At 32.1% G+C, this 20,599-nt stretch overlaps 1 protein-coding gene across 1 annotated transcript in view; it reads left to right on the forward strand.

Moving 5' to 3' along the window:
- LOC118190196 (E3 ubiquitin-protein ligase AMFR-like) overlaps window positions 1-20,599 on the forward strand; it is a 241,888-nt gene that overhangs the window by 179,903 nt on the left and 41,386 nt on the right. Inside the window, exons 8-9 of the mRNA XM_085811513.1 lie at window positions 7,667-7,777; window positions 14,387-14,571. Of these exons, the coding sequence (XP_085667639.1) occupies window positions 7,667-7,777; window positions 14,387-14,571 (296 nt within the window). The remainder of the gene's footprint in view (window positions 1-7,666; window positions 7,778-14,386; window positions 14,572-20,599) is intronic.

Genomic DNA, 20,599 nt, shown 5'->3' on the forward strand with positions numbered 1-20,599 from the left:
TCTATGATCAAGCCAAAAGTAAGGATAAAAAATAAGCCAAATATGCCGGTGTAGTGTTAAAAATGCATGGTATGGCTGGAGCAGAAAAGTACCCAGTATTTTTAATGTGGTTTAGGCATTCAGTGGTATTGAATATATAAATATCTCTCTTCAGACTGTTTAATAAAATATCAAATTGGATTTTAATACCTAATTTACTATATATTCCTCACAGAAGCTTATGCTTGCTGCTAGTAGTTTTAGCACTAAATTTGTAATGATAAAATATTTTATTATACTTTTTTCATCGAGCTTTCATTTAATTTCATTTAATTTTTTTCGAGCTTTCATTTCTTGCGTTTAGGGACAATGATTTGAGATATGCTAAAACTTTTTCAGCGTAGTTTGTTTTGGGGTGGATCAGAAGGCTTTTTGCAATCAGCATAATGCAGTTTGGATGATATTGTTGCTTGCATACGGGTTCGTTTGGAATTAAATGCACAAATCCGATGAAAAATGAAGAAAATTTATTATTATCACAACAAAAATGCTTACTTTTCCTATCTATCTTTTAATGATCTATCTTTTAACTACTCAAACTTTCAAGAGAACTTAATTCAAAACAGCTAGAGAAAGCTAATCCACAAATTCGCTACAGTCAACAAGAGCAGTTTTCTAAACAAACTCTTAAAACAACAACAAGCTAACTAAAATCACCGAATTGAGAGGTTTTCCTCCTTTTTATAGGATTTTAAATCGTGTGCGAGAATTTTCTGTAGCTTTCTCGAAATCAAAAAGAGATATTTATTTATTAAATGTTAAATGCATGCGCTCTTGTATTTTTAATCTTCCGGCTTAGCTTTCTTTTAATATTCATCACACGCTGCACTGTACAGGAATAAAACAGTTTTATTTATAATTCAACTAACTTTAGCTATTCAAATACCAAATTCGTAACACTGCCCCTTTCCAAGGACTGCACCTCCCGGGCAGTACAATCCCTGGACAGGAAGCCAAACTTACAACTAAAGTATAAATGCAATAATAAACATTACATTACAGTAAAAAAAAAAAAAAAAAAAAAAAAAAAAAAAAAAAAAAAAAAAAAAAAAGAGCAATAAATGCAATAACTAAAACAATTCAAATGCTATCAAATACTAAATACGAATCAAATACTAAATACAAGTCAAAACAAATACACATTTAGAAACAAAAAGGACCATAGTCTTGCACTATTTACAAGTATTTACACTATGTACTATGGCCATAGTAATGAGCTAACCTGTCGTAATGAACGACTTTAGGTTTAGAGTTCGAAGACTTACAGATTCGAACCATGATGTCATTCAGCCTGTTTAGGACTGTGTACAGACCATCCCAAGATGACTGTAATTTCGAACAGAGTCCTTTCCATCGGGTTGGATTCCACAACCACACCTTGTCTCCTTCGTGAAATTGATGTTCAGTAGCCCTTGTGTCATATCGGGTCTTCATCTTCTTCGTCGCCAAGTTGACTCGCTTTTCGTGCAATTTGTTTCGTGCAAAGTTGTGCATCACTTCAAACCGGGCCTGGAGATCTTGAATATATTCCTCAGGGGATGAAGGAGCATCCGGAGAGCGACCAAACAAGAGATCACAAGGCAGACAAAGGTTATAACTGAAGAGCATCTGTGATGGAGAATAGACTGTAGTCTGGTGTTTCTCTCCAACCCTAGTATGATTTCGTCAGCTTTCTGAGATGGGTCTTTCAGACAAGGCGTCGGTGTTTCCAGGTGAGGATCCGTTCTGACGATGGATAGTCATGTACTCAGATGTTGAAAGCAGTTTGTTGTTTTTAGTCTAAGGAAAAATTGTATTTTATTAAAGAGTCCAGTCCGAGTATGCATGGATCTGTAATATCCGCCACATATACCGTGTGATGGTAGGTGGCACTTCCAAACGTGATGTTCATGTTTAACTTCCCAGCTATGTCGATCTTGTCACCAGACACAGTCTGAAGGGTAACACAGGATGGCGTCCAAATAAGTTTATCTTTAAACTGTTCAGCTAAATCTTTTCAAATGATGGTGACATTAGCTCCTGTGTCAATGATCATATTGCAAGAAACTTCATCGATATGCCCATTGATGGACAGACCATTACTGTTGCCACTCACTGTAGAAATCTTGAGCGCTTTAAAACAAGGTTTTTCATTATCTGGCAACCTCCATTCCTTGATATGGTAATTAATTTGTTTCCTGTGTCCTTGCTGAGAAATGGTCTCAATTTTCGTACTCTGGGGTGTTTTGCAATTCTTTCGTACATGGCCTTCAGCTCCACAGTTCCAGCACTTTAGTTTCTTGTTAATCCTTTTCCGTCCCATGGCATTTAATTGTCTGTTTAAATCATATGCCTTATTTTCTGTGCTCTGGGGTAATCTGCAGTTCCTTCGCAGGTGTCCTTCAACACCACAGTTCCAGCACTTTAGGGTCGGTTTCTTTTCACCAATTTTCCGTCTCAAGGCATTCACTGGTCTTGTCAACTCATCCGTTTTATTATCCGTGCCCTGGGGTGTTCTGCAATGCCGTCGTATGTGCCCTTTAATACCACATTTCCAACACCTTAGAGCCACTTTGTTCTCACTCCTAATCCGTATCAAAGCATTGACTTCTCTAGCTAATTCATCTAAACGAGCCATCAGTTGATCTACTGGCTCGTGAACTGATGCTGCTCTGACTGGGTAGCGATCTCTACAAGTTGCTTGTTGAGCTGCCTCGAATTTTATGGCGTACAACAGAGCGCTTTTTATGTCTTTAAAATCCGCCATTCGTAGAGCTTTCTGTATTTCAGGGTCTCGGATGCCATGAAGTATTGCAGAGACAGGATTTGCTTTGTTTCTCTCGGGCACTCTGAAAAGGTTTAATGTGACAGCCTTTCAACATCCGTGGCGAACTCCTGAAGTGTTTCGGTAGGCTTCTGTTGACGGGATTTTAGTTGAAGCCTGCTGTAGTCTTTTAAACATTTCTTCCCAAAGCGCAGCTCCAATGTGCCGGATAGAGTTTCGAAGTCTAATCTCTGGTTTTCGGGAAGAGTCTGCAGGATATCCGCTGTGTCTGCTCTCAGAAAAGTGGCGAGATAACAGCCCTTTGTTTGGGAATCCCATCCATTGGCATCCGCTATGATAGAAAATTGTGTCTTATACACTTGCCAGGAGGTCTTCCCATGATATGTAGATAGTTTCAGAGAGGGATGAGCAGGCATTGGTAAAAATTTAAAACCATACAAATTGCTCCTTGCTGTCGCTGCGAATTTCTTTAAAGTATCCACTTCTTTGGCAACTGAAGAACCCGGTCATCAATTTGTTGTTCAATTTGCTTTTGAATGGAACAAACTCTTCCTTCTATTTCTTCTTTGACAGAAGAAACTTTTTCCTCAATTTGTCCCACTTTATTCACGACCACATCTATTCTGCCTTTCATAGCATCGAATTTGGTTTCTATTATGCAGGCAATTTCTCTTTTCATTTTGTATTGACTTTCTTCAATCTTTACTTTACAGCTTTTATTTCTTCTTTAAAAGTTAATTGACCAGCTTGAATGGCCTACATCTCTTCCTTAATGGATTTTTGACCAGCATCCATTTTCTCTTTAATGGCTTCCTGTCCCGCTTTAATCTCATCTTTAAAGGATGCTTGGCTAGCTTCCATCTTTTCTTGGAACGCAGCAAAAGCACTGATGAGCTGCCTCAGTTGTTCTTCCATCACTCTTGTAATTGGCATTCAAATCCCACTTCTAACACTAAAAATTGTTGCGTGCGTACGGGTTTATTTGGAATTGAATGCACAAGCCCAATGAAAAATGAAGAAAATTTATTATTATCACAACAAAAATACTTACTTTTCCTCAGATATTCATTCAGTATTACAATATCTCACAGTAGTTATCTTTTAACTACTCAAACATTCAAGAGAACTTAATTCAAAACAGCTAGAGAAAGCTAATCCACGAATTCGCTACAGTCAACAAGAGCAATTTTCTAAGCAAACTCTTAAAACAACACCAAACTAACTAAAATCATCGAATTGAGAGGTTTTCCTCCTTTTTATAAGATTTTAAATCGCGCGCAAGAATTTTTGTAGCTTTCTCAAAATAAAAAAGAGATATTTATTTATTAAATGTTAAATGCACTCGCTCTTGTATTTTTAATCTTCTGGCTTAGCTTTCTTTTAATATTCGTCACGCACTGCACTGCACTGCACTGGAATAAAACAATTTTATTTATAATTCAACTAACATTAGCTATTCAAATACCAAATCCATAACAATATTAACTGGAATTTCTCCATGATGTATGGCATTCTTGTAATAAAAGTAATTCTCAAAGATATATGCTGTGATCAAGATTAAAAATATTTTGCACTCGATTGCAGCACTTGTTTAAATTGAAACCTGATGCCATCAATATCTCCACATGATCTATCATTACAAATGCCATTTTAGTTTTGTAATACAAAATTTTAATACTTTGATTTATTACGAAGCTTTAACAATTTAGCCATTTTCACAGTTTCTAGCAAAAAATTTTACCCCTCAAATACTTTAACAATAAATTCTAATTCTAGAATTCTAAGAAAACAAACTGTAATTTTCAACAACAAATCACACTTCAAGCATTAACAACAAATTCTAATTCTAAGAAAGCACAACATTTTCTTACTTGCAAAAATACCAATGCAAATATTCAGTAAATGCGAAACCTAAAGTTGTAAATTTTTACCAAACAAGATCAACAACATCAAACAACCCTACTACTTCAACAATTACAAAATATTCTATTCAACCAAATTTTCAACAAAACTATTTACTCACCCCACCATTACGATAATTCCCGGCGACAGCACCACATGTTACGAAGCGAATAACAATATCTAATGCGTAGTTCGAAAGGCTAGTAATAACTTGACTATTCTTGTTTGAACTATATTTTTTTTAAACAAGTTTGCATCAGTGGTAAATTTGATCTTGATTTGGTTACAAAATATTCATGACGATATCTTTCATTTATATTTAATGAAAGCACCAAAATATATCGCAGCAATACACATACATCGCAATGGCAAACCACAGTTACATAATGTAAAAAAAAAAAACAGAATTCCTTTGGCGCAACAGCGCCCTCTATCCTATGAAAAGTTCCACAAACAACCCTACTACTTCAACAATTACAAAATATTCTATTCAACCAAATTTTCAACAAAACTATTTACTCACCCCACCATTACGATAATTCCCGGCGACAGCACCACATGTTACGAAGCGAATAACGATATCTAATGCGTAGTTCGAAAGGCTAGTAATAACTTGACTATTCTTGTTCGAACTATATTTTGTTTAAACGAGTTTGCATCAGTGGTAAATTTGATCTTGATTTGGTTACAAAATATTCATGACGATATCTTTCATTTATATTTAATGAAAGTACCAAAATATATCACAGCAATACACACACATCACAATGGTGAACCACAGTTACATAATGTAAAAAAAAAAAAACAGTATTCCTTTGGCGCAACAGCGCCCTCTATCCTATGAAAAGTTCCAACAGATTTGTGCATTGAGCAGTTCAGTCCAATAAGTTTGAAGTAAAAAGCTTTTCAAAGACATTTAATTCGTTTGCTAAATGATTTACATCAAATGAAATAACAGGGTCCTTCTTTTCTGAGACTGAAAGTCGAGGAATAAAGGCAGGGATGACATGATTCCAAATGACATCCAATGCTTGCGAGCCTGCACATTTATTTGATTCTTTTGAATTGATCATCTGAGTTTGTTAAATTCATTAAATCAATGAAATGTTGTATCTGCTGTTCTTCATTTTCCTCACTGGATCCAGAGGTACAAACCATTTTTCAATATTCCAAAATGAGGACTGTCAGATCTTCATCAGTCTTAATCTGATAATAATAATTTTTAATCTCCTGTTGATAAAAGATCATTTTGGCAGTTTGAACTAAAAATGTTATAAATTTTAGAATTGATAAAGTTTTAAACAGGCATACATAAAATAGAGATGCAATATGTGAATCTCGAAGAACAAAACTGCATAGTAGTCCCATAAACATAAAATTACTTTTTTGTGCATAAAACTTAATTATCTTTAGTAATGAAAGCTTATTTATGTATTGAGAATAGTTAATCATTTTTATTGGAAAAATGTGCAATGCTTGCTAAGATCAGTGAGCACAAGTTCACAGAAAAAAAAATTTTCACTAAACAATGGTTTCGAACTGAAAAATAGACAGTTCCATCCAGGGAACTTAAGATGAAATATGTACTGCCTTTCTTGTTTTACAACTGAGACATAATGCAATGAATTTCAAAGCAATTTTTATTGTTATAGTAATTTTAAAATGCAAGTGAGACATTAATCCTGTTGTAGTCAAAATGAACCCTTGAGTGCATCAGTATATGATTGAACGCAGTTTGACTGATAAATGTATGATTTGAGTGTTTGCTGTATCAAGAAGCCTGCATATATTATAATTTATTTCATTTACTGAAGTTCATCTTAGAAACTTGAAGGTAATAAGCAGCTGTACATTATATTTTATTATTATAAGGGGAATAAAAAAAATTCAGGCATTAATAATTATAGTTAAGTAAATAATAAAATTTATGAGTATTATGAATAATTCGTCAAGAACTATAATTATTTCTTCTGTTCATTACCTTATTCGGTTGTTCTAATTCAGATTTATTAGATGCTGGCAACTGCACTGTATTACATTCATTGTTTCTTAATCTCTCAAGGTTACTGCATCCACTTAGGAATTCTGATGTATTAAAAAACTATATTTAAAGTGTATTGAAATAATATACTTTTAATATAAAGGTAACTTTTTAAATATTTACATGCTTTAAAAAACTGATATTGTGTGGAATTATAAAAGAAATGGAAGATAAATTATAATTCTTTTTTTGAATTTTAAAGGTAAGGGGTGGTGTGTTTATCCAGAGGCGTAGCTAAGATTTTTAGTGCCCGGGGAGCAACTGGAGATTTTGTGCCTCTTTCTGTTTGCCACGAATGGAAAACACTTTATTCTAAAATTTCGTACCATCAATTTGGCGCCCCCTGAATGCTGCGCCCGGGGACAGATGTCCCCCCTTGACCCACCCTAGCTACGCCATTGTGTTTATCTTATTAAAGCAGAAGAAACATTTTGCTATTTGGACCTTTGTTCTATGAGACCATAAAAACACAACTATTTTTTATTTGTAGAATTTTCTTTTTTCCAATATGATTTTAGAAAATTCTGCATTTTTTTTTTTAAAGGTGATGATTGGAAATGCATGTCTGGGTTTAATATTTTTAATCCAGATGGTGTACAAGAAAAATAGCATGTAACTAATTTCTTTGTACTATATATAAATACATATGGAAATAAATGCAATATATAAAAGCAATTGAAAGAAAATGAAAATGTTAAATACTTTTGTAAACATGACTTCACTATTATAGTCTTCATTACCAATATCTGTCTAATCTTATCATTTATTAAAATCTGTCTGAAAATTTATTTAAAGAATGCAATTCGAGAGTAAGGAACATGGGTCTTCATTTTATTCCTATGGTTTAATTTTTATTGATATTTACAAATTACTTGCACAAGAGTTTTAAGTGTTATTAATTGATAAATACTTTTTGTTAGCTATCCAATGGCAACAGCTAATGAACTGAATAAGAATAATGATGATTGTGCCATATGCTGGGATCATTTAGATTTAGCCAGAAAACTTCCATGTGGTCATCTGTTTCATAAGTAAGTCCTTCAGAGCAGGAAATTGTTTGATTCATTTGTTCTGTAAAATGAATGAAAAAAATTTATTACATTAGTAACTTTAATGAAAAAAATATCTTTACAAAAATAGACCAAATATTTAAACTAGCCTGAATAATGTGAAAAATGTCTTGTTACATTATTATGTCTGAACTTAAATATACTAGGTTACAATATAATATTTTTGAATACTTAAATTTTCTTATTTAATGCATAGTTTTATGTATTAGTGTAATGCAAATACAGATATACTTTGATTCAAAGCTAATAAATTCATGAAATTAATACAGTTATTATTTATTAACATCATTTCATTAGTTGTTGGAACTATATGTGTGTATATATGTGTATTATCTGCCACTTATTAAACTCGTTAATAAAATCAGATGCTTATTACTTTCAGAAATTTTGGGAACCAATATATATATACTAATCAGCAGAAAAACTGTCATTTATTAAATTCATCTCTGGGTTATAAAACTCAGGTTTGGCAAAGACTGATTCCTCAGTGTTAGAATATCATTCTGGCACCTATCAAAGCTGTCGTTCAGTTATGTACTGCTTCAATAAAAGAGTTTTATCAGAAATTTTTGTCCACTGTGGACCTATTAATACTCCTATTGGAATATTGGTTCTATCCTTTCCTGGTATCTGTCATTTTTTGTAAATCTGTTTGTCTCGGAGTGGCAGAACTTCTTTATCTTAATAAAAGCAGTTCTCTAGAGGCACTGTAAATGAGAGAGTGTTCCTCCCTATTAAAGTTGCTGTTTAAGTGAGCCCTAGTTTTCCATCTTGAATGCTAACTAATAGGGGACAAAAATATAACTTCTTCATCCTGCCACATTAAAAATCTTTCTGTAAGGAATACCCACATTAAGTTTTCAGAAAGTTCTCTGAAAATTTTATTAGTGCTTCCTTGCAATTGTCATACATTATCTGTCTTTGAATGAAAAAGGAGAGTGGTCATTGAAGGCTTAACAAAAGTAAAGGAAACATTAGTTATACATGTAATCATGAGGATCGTCTTAGTTGTTAGGCAAAGTGCAATCTTTCTTCCAGCCAATAATGCTATATTTTAATTGTATATTAATATGTAGCATTAATTTTGAATTTGAACCAATCGTTGGAAAAAGAATTTTTTAACTTGCTCTGTGTAATTTGTATCTATCAAAAATGCCAAAGACAAAAGGTTAAAGCCTGAAAAAAAATTTAAAGATTATGATGCTTTTTCATAAATGCAGCCAAAGAGAAGGTGCATTTAAAGTGGAAATTTCTCAAATAGCACTGTTATATTTACTTACACAAAGAACTGTAACTGATGAAAAACTAACAGACAGCGTAAATGTCTCAACATCGTGGCGTGCAATGAACTGGAAGTTGATCTGTTAGCACTATCCACATCTTCAGGGCAGATGTTTTTATTTGATTCGGCTTACTAAATGTAGTATTTCATCTCGATGTACTCCGTCTTTGATATGGTTTAAATTAGATTCCTCGTCATTATAAATATCATGAATACACATCAAATAGTTTTGTGGTTGCAATTTTCTAATTTTGACTATGCGTAATGTATGCTTTACGCATGCACGCGTTGAAAGAAATGTTTACTAAAGTAAACAAATAAATATGAAGCCTTTTTTTTTTTTTTTTTTTTTTTTTGTAAATTTTGATACGCTTTAGATCATAATTACTCTTTATTTCATAAATTACAGTTTCATATTTTTAATTTTATAATTTCTGCATGCCATATTACCAGATTTAAACTGATGATCTATAATTCAGAAAAACCGATAATCCGGAATTGCCAAAGTCCTGACAAGTCCGGATTAAAGACTTTTGACTGTACTGTGGTAAGGTGAAGGTTCAACTTTATATGTGCCAGTACTGTCAGAATCGTACTTTATTACTTCCTTCCATCACTGCTGTGAGCACTATAAATTTTCCAATAGTTGTACACTAAAAGCAGGTTCTTTCATCTCAAAATTCTAAAATATCCATGTAGTTTTATAATAGCTAAAAGTACTGTGTCTTGCAGGAAAATAAGTGATCATTTAGATGGATATACTTGGATCAAACACTATATATTTAATACAGTACAGAGTCCGAGATCCAGATGTCCAATATCCGGAATGATCTAAAATCCGGACCTCAAAACCATGAACAACATTTTTTTTTGTATGGTTCAAGCATGCATATTTGATTTTTGCCCCACAATAAAATGTGTGAAGAGTTACTATTCTTAAATTTTACTTTGACGCTAAATAAATGCCTCGTTACTGAAGAAATAATAGTTTTTCATAAATTTGTGTGATCAATAATTTTGGCTGCGTATTTGCTTTGCATACATCTCAAACTGAAACATTCTACATACAAACATTGTTGATTTTACGCCTACTAATATTTTATATTCCTGACGCCAACTTGGCGAATCATTATTTATTATATTTTGCTTTCATCACTGCATGTTTATAAATGCAGTGATAAAAGCAACTTGAATAATGACTCATCCAGCAATGCCTAAACAATTTTTTATACTAATAATTTAGTAACAAAGAATGTGGCAATGACTACAGGTTTGAGTTAAATGTTCTTTAAGAAATGCTGACGAGGAAAATTTAATAAGCATTTCTTTCCATATGCTAAAAACAGGTTTTGTTAATGATACTCATAGGCCAAAAGATTAAATTTAGTGTTCTTTAAATTAAGAATAACTGATTTGTTTTTCACATAAACCCAGAACCAGCTCCAGAGCTCATATGGGCGCACCGGGCGACAGAATTTAGGTAAGACAAATTTTTGGAATTTTAGAGAAACACTGAGCAACAAATTCAAAGGATAAACAATTTTTCGAATTTAAGGAAATCACTGTGATCCAAAATTTATGGGCAGCAAAAGTTTAGAACTTAGGAATGTACTTGGTAGCAGAATTTAGTACCCACAGAGACAGCATCAGGCGGTAAGATAGTTTGCACGGCCTTCGATAAGCCTTAAGTATACGTAGAAATTTATTTGTTCAGGACATAGATATGCCTTAAGCATGTCGAAGAAAGAGATGTAAGTATAATAAATAACTAAACTAATATAATTCAGGCTTAATTCTCTCAGTGTGCAATAGAAGAAAGACAAAATTTAGTGGGACAACTTGTCTTTCATCGCCAATCTCATGATACATAGTCAATAATGTGTCGCGGATGCTGTTATATCTAGGCTAAAATTATACTTTTTTTATTTGAAGAAATTTCAGTATAGGAGGTTACACTATTTCTTAACTTTCTGATTTGATCCAGCTTATTATTTTTTGCAGGCTGTTTTTAATACAGCAATTTTATGAAAATTAAAGTTTGAACTTAAAAGTAAAAAAAAATTTCTATTATTAAAAAATTATTATTAAAAAAATTTTCAGGAGCTGCAACAGGATCTACAAAGCAAAAGCGCATTTGATGTCCATTAAACAAAATGTAGAATTGCTGCAAAAAGTATACAGCAGTATATCCGTCTCAAAATTAGGCGGGAGTATCACATTGGAAAGTCAACTTTATACGACATAAGAAAACAAAAAAAGGAACTTTGTGATTTTTTTTGTAGATTCTGACACCCCACTCACAATGAATAACAGAAAAATTATTTGATATGCTAAAAGTGAAGATCATGACTTGAATGTTCTGGACATCATCGCAGCAAGTACATGCCATTGATGAGTCCAATGCTAATGGCTCAAGCTAAAATATTTCACTAAAAAATGAACTTAACTGAGTGCACATATTCAGGAGGTTGGTTAACCAAATTTAAAAATTGCCATGGTATAAGGCAAATTAGAATTTCAGGAGAAAAAGCTTCAGCTGATACTGAAGCTGCTGAACTATTTGCGGATGAATTCATTGAATTCATCAATAGTGAAAAGTTATCTCTGTAACAAACTTACAACACTGATGAAACTGGTCTTCCCTGGCAATATGCTTCACAAAATACCTTGGCAACCTCTACAGAAAAGGCTTCAACTGGTGTCAAAGATTCCAAAGTGAGACAAACAATTTTAGCATGAGCAAATGCTGCAAGTGTCAACTTTTTGTAGTCAGAAAAGATACGTGGCCTCAAGAATTTAAAGGAGTAAAGATTTTCCCCTTTATATAACGTGGAAATAAAATAGCATGGTTGACACAAGTATTAACGAATGATTTGTTTGAAAATCATTTCATACCCAAGGCTTGGCATAATTTGGTTATTTTACTTGAGGACACAAAAATTGTCCTGATTGTAGAAAACTGTTCGGCTGATACATCACTTAAAGTGTTAGTGAAAGAAAATGTATCTGTATTATATTTTTCTCCAAATTGTACAGCCATCAGTCTGTGGATATTGGAATAGTGCACGCGCTGTAATATAAATATCAAATAGACTTTTTCAAAATCTTGTAAATAAAAAAATTAAAATGTTAAATTTCTTGAATAATGACAAATGACAAGACTGTTCAAGAATGTTTGAAATATTTAAGCATAAAATCTGCTTTGTGGTTAAAGTATCACAAAATCATGGGAGGATGTGTCCTCAGATTCTTTACAATATGCTTGGCATAATTTATGGCCAATTACTATATTTCATGGTGAGGATGATGAAAATGATAGCTGCGAATGTGAAGGTTTTCGGATGTCACAAACCAATGGTGAATTTTCTAATAAATGAATTTTTTAAAGAAATGTAGAGAAATGGTAATAAATGAAGATGATATAAGTGCAGTTTTTCAATGCAATGACAGCGACCCAATCATCAACTAATTAACGGACGATGAAATCTGTAGCGTGGTTCTAGATCCACAAAATACCACTACTGATAGTAAAGAAACTGGCAGATAGGTTATTGAAAGCGAAAAAATTTTGATTGAGAAGTTACTCGGAATTCTCGACCCAGCAATTACAGGACTTGATCAATAGAGCTCTGTAATTGAATAAGAAATTATGTCTGTCTATAGAATTAAAAAGAAAATATTAGTACAAAAAAAGCAACTTAAACAACTTCCATCAAAGAAATGTTTAATAAAGTAAACAAATAAATATTAAGCTTTTCTTTTGTAAAATTTGTTACACTTCATAAATCTTTTCTAATCTTCATAATTTCTTTGTAAAATTTGTTCATAAATCGCAATTTCATATTTTAAATTCTAAAATTTCTACATGCCATCTTGCTAGTTTTAAACTGATGATCTAATATCTGGAAAAATCCCAAATCTGGAATCGCCGAAGTCCTGACGAGTCTGAATCTCGGACTTTGTACTGTATATAGTGTTTGATGAAAATAACCCCATTTAGAAGAAGTAACTCGGTTCTCAACTAAGTATACCCATCTAGAATTAATTTAGTACTCAATATAGAGCTGGCAAAAATGCTTTGCTTATTGTTGTAAAAAAAAAACCTAGGATGTTAATCTTTGATGAATCAAAAATGCAATTTTAATTTTGTATTATTTGTGCATTAATTTAAATTAAATGTTTATGTTTAGTTTATAGATGTCTGTTCAAGTGCCACTTCTAACTAGTGTAACTGCAATATACACTTCATAATGCATGATAAAGATATTTTTTAATAGAGATGTCTCATAAAGCAGAATAAAATATTTTTATTGTTGCATGTATTTGGTTAGATAACTTGTTTTGAAAGTTATGGCTATTTACAAAATTGTATCTTATGCTATTACTACTAGTAGCAGATTTTTGTATGATAAATATGAACTGCTTGTAGTACATTTTTATATGATAAGTTAGGTGAAATATATATGTTGTTATCTCTTGAGCAATTTGGGTAGAATATTATCAGCAATGGCTGTGGAATTTCTGGTATTGTCTGCATATTTAAGAAATTTTTTTATGTAGTAAATGAAAAAACTTGTTAAAATATAGCAAGGATCTTGTGTTTGCTTAACTATTTCCATCTCAATGAATTCTAGATTGCCTGATGTTCTTTAAGATTTACAGAAAAATAAAATAATAAACAATAATAATAAAAGAATGATAGTTAATATAAAATATTTCACTCCTTACTTGCACAATGCAATATAAACCTTAGTTTGAAATCAATGCTCTCCAATCTTTGTTATGAAGCAGCACATTTAGTGGTGTGTCTAAAAAAAGAATAATGTTGGAAAACCACTTATCACAGGTGTATTAATCAGGATGAAAGTCCAAAACAAAAAAAAACTGACTTTTTTAACAATATTTTCACTTTTTATTGTGAAGGCCTTCTATTTCCTTGAATCTGTTGTTTTTTTCAAGTTTTGAATGCAAATCTGTATATGTTTTTCCCCTTCTTTTTTGATTGCTTTGTAGTCTCATTATTGGTTTCTGAATTTATGGTTATAGTACATAAATTTAAAATAACTATAGTTGTATTAGCTGTAGATATTTTAATAGTATGAAGGGTGCAATTTATGTAAATAAGCTTCCAAGGGGCAGATTAATGAAAAAAAAAAAAAAAAAAAAAACTGGGAATTGTTTTTTATGTAGAAAGTGAGATTTGAAATTATTTGAAAGAAAATAAACTGTTAGCTTGCAAATTTAACTTTTTTTTTGTAATAATCTGCACATATTTATTTTTCTTTTAGTTCATGCTTGCGTTCATGGTTGGAACAAGACACCTCATGTCCAACTTGTCGTAAAGCTCTAAGTGATAGCACAGAACGGGATTGTAATAATACTGTAAATAACTTCAATCATGTAGATATTTTAGATCAAGAAGCTGGAAACCAGTCAAGCAATCAGTCAAGAAATCAGTTTTTTCATTTTGATGGTAAGCAAGTTATGCTTCGATTTCTCTTTGTAAAGTACAAAAAACAAAGTAAAGTGAAAAATCTTAAGAAATTTTTTGTTAGAGTTCTAAGATTAAAATTTTTTCAAGAATTTTTTTTTGAGCCATTAATATACATTTTTAATTAAGTTCTGTTATTTTTTATTATATGAATAATTTCCTCTTCTTGATTTTGACTTTTATATTCTTTATTTACAAATTTAATGAAAAAGTTTTTATTTCCTGCATGAAATACAGGGGCTCACATTTGTTTCCAGGCACTTTGGTTTTCCAGTTTTATTTGAAAATATCAGTTACTAAATACTAGCAAAATAACTATTTTTTTTTCACATATACCATTGATCATCTTTTTTAAAACCTGCTTTTTCTTTTGGAAAAAATCATTCAAAGTGTGTTTGATCAAAAAAATAATTTATCCAAAAAGTTCTTAAAATGAAATCATGTTAAGGATTTGGCCACTTTGAACAAACAGGCTATATTTAATAAAAACATGAAAATAATAGCACATTCAATTCTTTTAGATATCCTTTAGCTAAAAATACACTTTTCATGGATTCAATTATTATTATTATTATTTTCTTAAGAATGTTAATAATCCCCTATAAAAATAGCTTTTAATAATACTTTTGAAGAAATGCCATGTTTCTCTATTCTTTTTCAAACTCACTTTCTGAGAATATGGAGGAATTTTGACAACTTCAAGAAAACTATGTAATAACCACAAGTGAACATATAATGTTGTATGTTTAGGATTGTTATTCTGGTAGAACCCGAACATATTTTGCATTCCAAGTTTCTTGCATATTATTTCAGGTTAAGAACATTTATGTATTTATACTCATCTGTATTATTTTCTATAGAAAATATATTTCTTATAAGAGGCAGCAAAGCGTCCTCAAACCATTATGCCTCAAGCCTTATGCTTAACAGTAGACAATTAGATTTTCAGATCCAGTTCTTCATTCAGCTTTCACCACATAGCAATTCGTCCATCTGACCTAAACATATTAAATTGTGACTCATTTGCAAATATAACATTGTTTTAATATAATAAACCTTTTCTTACCATAGATTTTGTGAATATCAGGCATATTTTTCTTGTTGATGAAGAATTTCCTTCTCGCTGATTGCTCGCTAACAATTTCAGTGTTAACTTTTATTGAAAGCTGTTCTTTTAAATCCTCTCTAAGTTTCATGGCATTCATATTTAGGTTTTGTTAATTTTTCATAGGATAAATCTCTGAGTTCTTCATATTAGCTTGGAATGTGGTCCAGACTTCAATCAGGGTTCGTAGCGGTCCTTACAAGTGCTTATAAGTCCTTATATTTGAAAATAAAATATAAAGGCCCTTATAGGTGCTTACTTTTTCTTTAAAGCCCTTATTTTTGTTTTTGTTTTTAGTGCTTATTTTTTGCTTTTAGTGCTTTTTTTAATCCTTTTTTTTTTTTTAATGAATGCACATTTTTTCCCCGTACCGAAGCTGAAACTAAATAATCAACTTTTCTTTCTTATATGCAACGTCAGATGGTGAATCATACTCCCGGAAATTGCTTTTCCCCCTTTCTCTGCATTGACGTAACCTATGGTGCACGCAAGAGAACAGACAGGTGCACATCGTTCTATTGGTCAAAGAATTGCGAAAACTGTAGAAAATTCCGGTACATTCGGTATTCTTTTCTTCCCACCCAAATACTATACACATTTGAATTTCTATCAAGATTTTAATAAATTTGCATTCTCGTACCGTGTGATCAGTTCATATTCATGTTTATTATGATTGTTATGCTTATATTATGAGCATATGCATGAATATTTATAATAATATAGTTGCAGTAACTGCTGAAGTATAAACTTCCAAAAATGGGTGTGTTTTTACACAGATTAGCTTTCTAATATTCGAAATGGTTTAAATAATAGGAAAGTAATCGAATAGTCAAAATAATTTCTCTTCTTTTCTTTTTTCTTTCTTTTTTTTTTTTTTTTCCCAATACATTATACAGTACGGAGGTTAGGAAGTTCTCCCCTTTCTCCGCAAAATCTCAAATATTGAAGCAGCAGACTTTTTTTTGTGTCACTGTCCAATCTGGATTGAATAGGACTAAAAGTTTTTGCAGTCGACCCAACCCAAGCAAAGATTGATTATTCTATTCCGAAAATTTAACGCAGTCTGCTGAAAATTAGAATCAGAAACACCCCAGATTAGTAAGTCTCTTTGTTTTTCCTTATTTAGTTCTTTATTCTTCGAATACCGGCAGCTGTTGATCCTGATTGCGTAATATCACATGTGGAAGAATTATGCCGCATACTGTGCTTTCTAAGCAAAATATTTCTCAGTTCCATTGGTCTATTTTTATATGATGCACATATTGAAATGTCAAAATCATTTATTTAGCCGAGAAATCTAAAGAACGGCTACAATCTCCCCCATTCCTCTTTCCAGTTACTATCCGGAATATTCGGCAATTTCCGAGTATGCGGGTTAGTTAAGCTTTTACTATTAAAGACTGCATGAAGCAATTTTCCATCTTATTATTTCAGAAATGTGCCTCTTTTTTACTTAAGTTACTTTGCTTGGAATATATGTTAAGGGAAAACTGTTATGCAATGAAAATTTAGAAAATGTTCAGAATTTTGATTTAAGTTAAATTATTTAAATATTAATATTAGTGAAAAAATAAATTATATATATTATCAGGTGCCAAACAAATACAATTACTAATATGGCTTATTATTATTTATTTTCTATATTTTGAACTGAAATTTCATCATTAAATCTTGTAATATAGTTTAGTTCTGCTTAGTTTTTTTTTTCTCTCATTGTAAACTAATTCTGTAAATTGAGCTGTCATTTAAAATTTTAAAAAAAAAAAAAGTTAATTGTTTTCCATGGTTGAGGTAGTCCTCATTCTCTTAATAAATATTGCATTGCTCATATTTTAAATTACAAGTCTAATTTTTATTTTAAGGTTATGCAGTTGTGTATAATGTAATTAGACAGGTGCTTATTTTTTCCTTAAAATGTGCTTGAAAAGTGCTTATAGGTGCTTATTTTTTTAACTAAAATGTGGCTACGAACCCTGTCAATGCATTTTCAATAGTTTCATGCAAGTTTTATAATTTTGTAACATCAAAAATAGTTGAAGCTTTTATCGTTTCAATTCAGTAAAAAACAGATCATTCAAAATTCTAGATAAGCAAATAAAGAAAGATTGCTTACCTTTATGATCCGCTTTCTTCGATTCTGGTCTGCAGCTTTAGTAGACTCCGATTTGGTTCCAAACTCATCTAAAATTGGCACTATTTTGTATGAATCACTTTATTTGACATTTGACACAAAAGAGGAACAATATCTAAATCATTACACTATCAAAAAACACTTCTAACTACTTAGCATCATTGTTCTACATATCTAATAGCGTCATTAGTCTACTGCATCATCGTTGCCAGTTTTCAAAAAACAAACTTTCTTTTTCAATTCTCGTCGGTCTGGAGGCTCAATCCATTCCTCAAGAGCGGAGCGTGCGTCGTTCGCGACACACTCCCCCCGATGAGTTTCACCAAGTTGAAACTCAGCCACAGTCTGGTTGAAAGTTCATGAGGTTTAATCGTTCAGGAGTTCGAATCACTCGTCCACATCTAGTTGTTTTGAGGGGATTCTGATTGAGTTCATATGACTGATCTTTGTCAGTGGCACGAAACTCTGTAAATCCAATAGAAGTTGTAGGCTAATCACACATTTTTTGATCAGAGTGCTTCTTTCTCAAACAGTCTCCTATATTATCCGTTTGTAAATGGACTTCCAACGGATAAATTCATTGTATGGGTCGAAGGATTTCGCCACTTTTGGTGCGTAATTTTACTAAATGAACTACACCATCTTTTCCTGGGATGAGTGTTATAATTTTTCCTAGAGGCCACTTAATTCTTTTCTCAGGTGTTTCTATTAACACAATGTCTCCAACCGATAGTTTAACATATTTCTCCTTTTTTAAAATATGGTTTTTCAGTTGTCCTAAGTATTCAGTTCTGAACCGTTTTCTTATATCTTCCCTAACCTTCATCTGATATGCATATCTGTTTTGTAAGTATTTGGCATCAATAATATCTAGATCTGGACCGCCACTTTCTTTTAGATCACGAAAAAACATTGCAGGTGTCAAGGGTTCCAGTTCCAAGTCCTTGGAAATATAAGTTAATGGTCTGCAATTTAAGATATTTTCGCAATCACAGAGGATCGTATAGAGTTCTTCATATTTCAGTGAGGCATTACCTAAAACTTTTCTGAGAATGTTTTTCATCAGGCCAATCATTCTTTCCCAAAATCCACCCACCAGGGAGAAACTGGTGGGATAAATTTCCACTTAATGCGGTTGACAACATGATTTTTAATAAGTTTATCCCAGTCAATCATTTTTAAGAGCGAATTTGTACCAATAAAATTACTACCGTTATCAGTGTAGACAATTTCAGGTCTTCCTCTGCTTCCTATAAAACGTCGGAAAGCCAATAAAAAGTTATTTGTTGACAAAGACGTTAAAAGTTCAAGATGAATTGCCCTGTGTACAGCACATGTAAATAAAACGATCCACGTTTTCGATCCATTTTTTAAAAACAAAGGGGTCGATACCTGTCACTTCAAAAATAGAAGAATCTTTAGCACGGTCCTTTGGCAAAGGTGCGGATTGTACCATAGAGGGCCTCGAATCAAATCTTCTACATTTAGTGCAGTTTTTCAACACTTTACAAATAGTTTTATGACTTTTCAAAATCCAGAAATTTTCTCGTAGCATTGCCATTAAAGTCTGAGTTCTGCAATGCATTTGTTGTTCATGTTTTTCCATAATCAGTTTAGAGACAACTGGATGTTCAGGAGGTAGGATTACAGGTGTTCTAAAATTTTCAAAGTCTTGTCTCATTAATATTCTTGACTTTACTCTTAAAAGACCAGATGAATCAACAAATGGTTTTAAATTTCGTAAGCGTTTATCCTTTTCTGTTTTAAAGGAGACTCTTTGCACAATTTTCCAAACAAGGACTTCAGCTGCATTCAATTCTTCGATTTCTAAGTTCTTTGACGTTGTTCTGTTTTTATCTCTGCAGTTATCAATATACCTTTTTATCCAGGCTGTAACTCTAATTATTTTCTCAAAAGAAGAAATTCGTGAGAAATGCGAAAATTTTTCATCTACATTTGTTAACGAGGATACAACTGTTTTTCTTCTTTCTCGATCAATCATATCTTTGTCAGGAGAAATATCACAAGTAGGCCAACAGTCTGGATTCAACTTCAACCATGCTGGACCTTCATGCCATATTTTGGCTTTAATAGTTTCAACAGAACATCCTCTTGACGGAATATCCGCAGGATTTAAGTTGCCAGGAACATAATTCCATATATAAGGATTAGTAAGAGCTTGTATTTCTTTCACTCTATTCATAACAAATACACCCCAATTTTCTTCATTCTTAATCCAGTACAATGTGTTCCTTGAATCTGTCCAATAAAACGTAGGTATATTTTCTTCCTTCAAATCTTGTTTTATAGATTTCAATTATCTTGCACCAACAACACAAGCTAATAATTCTAGTCTACAAATTGATGTGGGTTTTAGAGGAGCAACTTTAGATCGTGCTTGAACTAAATGACAAGAAACTTCATTTTCATTTTCATTTCTTAAATAAACGCAGGTTGCATATGCCATTCGGGATGCATCACAAAATATATGAAAGGATAATTTCAATTCAGAATCAATATTAAGCATCATCTGTCGAGGAATTTTTATTTCTGTTAAACGATTTGCATCATTTTTCTATTTCATGTATTTCCTTTGAATTTCTTCAGGAAGAGCTTCATCCCAAGTTACTTTTAATTCCCAGCAGTTTTGTAACAGAATTTTAGGAATTAAAATTATAGGGCAGGTGAATCCAATAGGGTCATAAATTTTATGAATTTCAGACAAAATTGTTCTTTTAGTATCAGGTTTGTTTTTGATTCATTTAATCCCTTAA

The sequence above is a fragment of the Stegodyphus dumicola genome, chromosome 2, assembly GCF_044657685.1.
Source record: "Stegodyphus dumicola isolate Sdum_Otavi_A_Nest chromosome 2, ASM4465768v1".
Classification (NCBI taxonomy): domain Eukaryota; kingdom Metazoa; phylum Arthropoda; class Arachnida; order Araneae; family Eresidae; genus Stegodyphus; species Stegodyphus dumicola.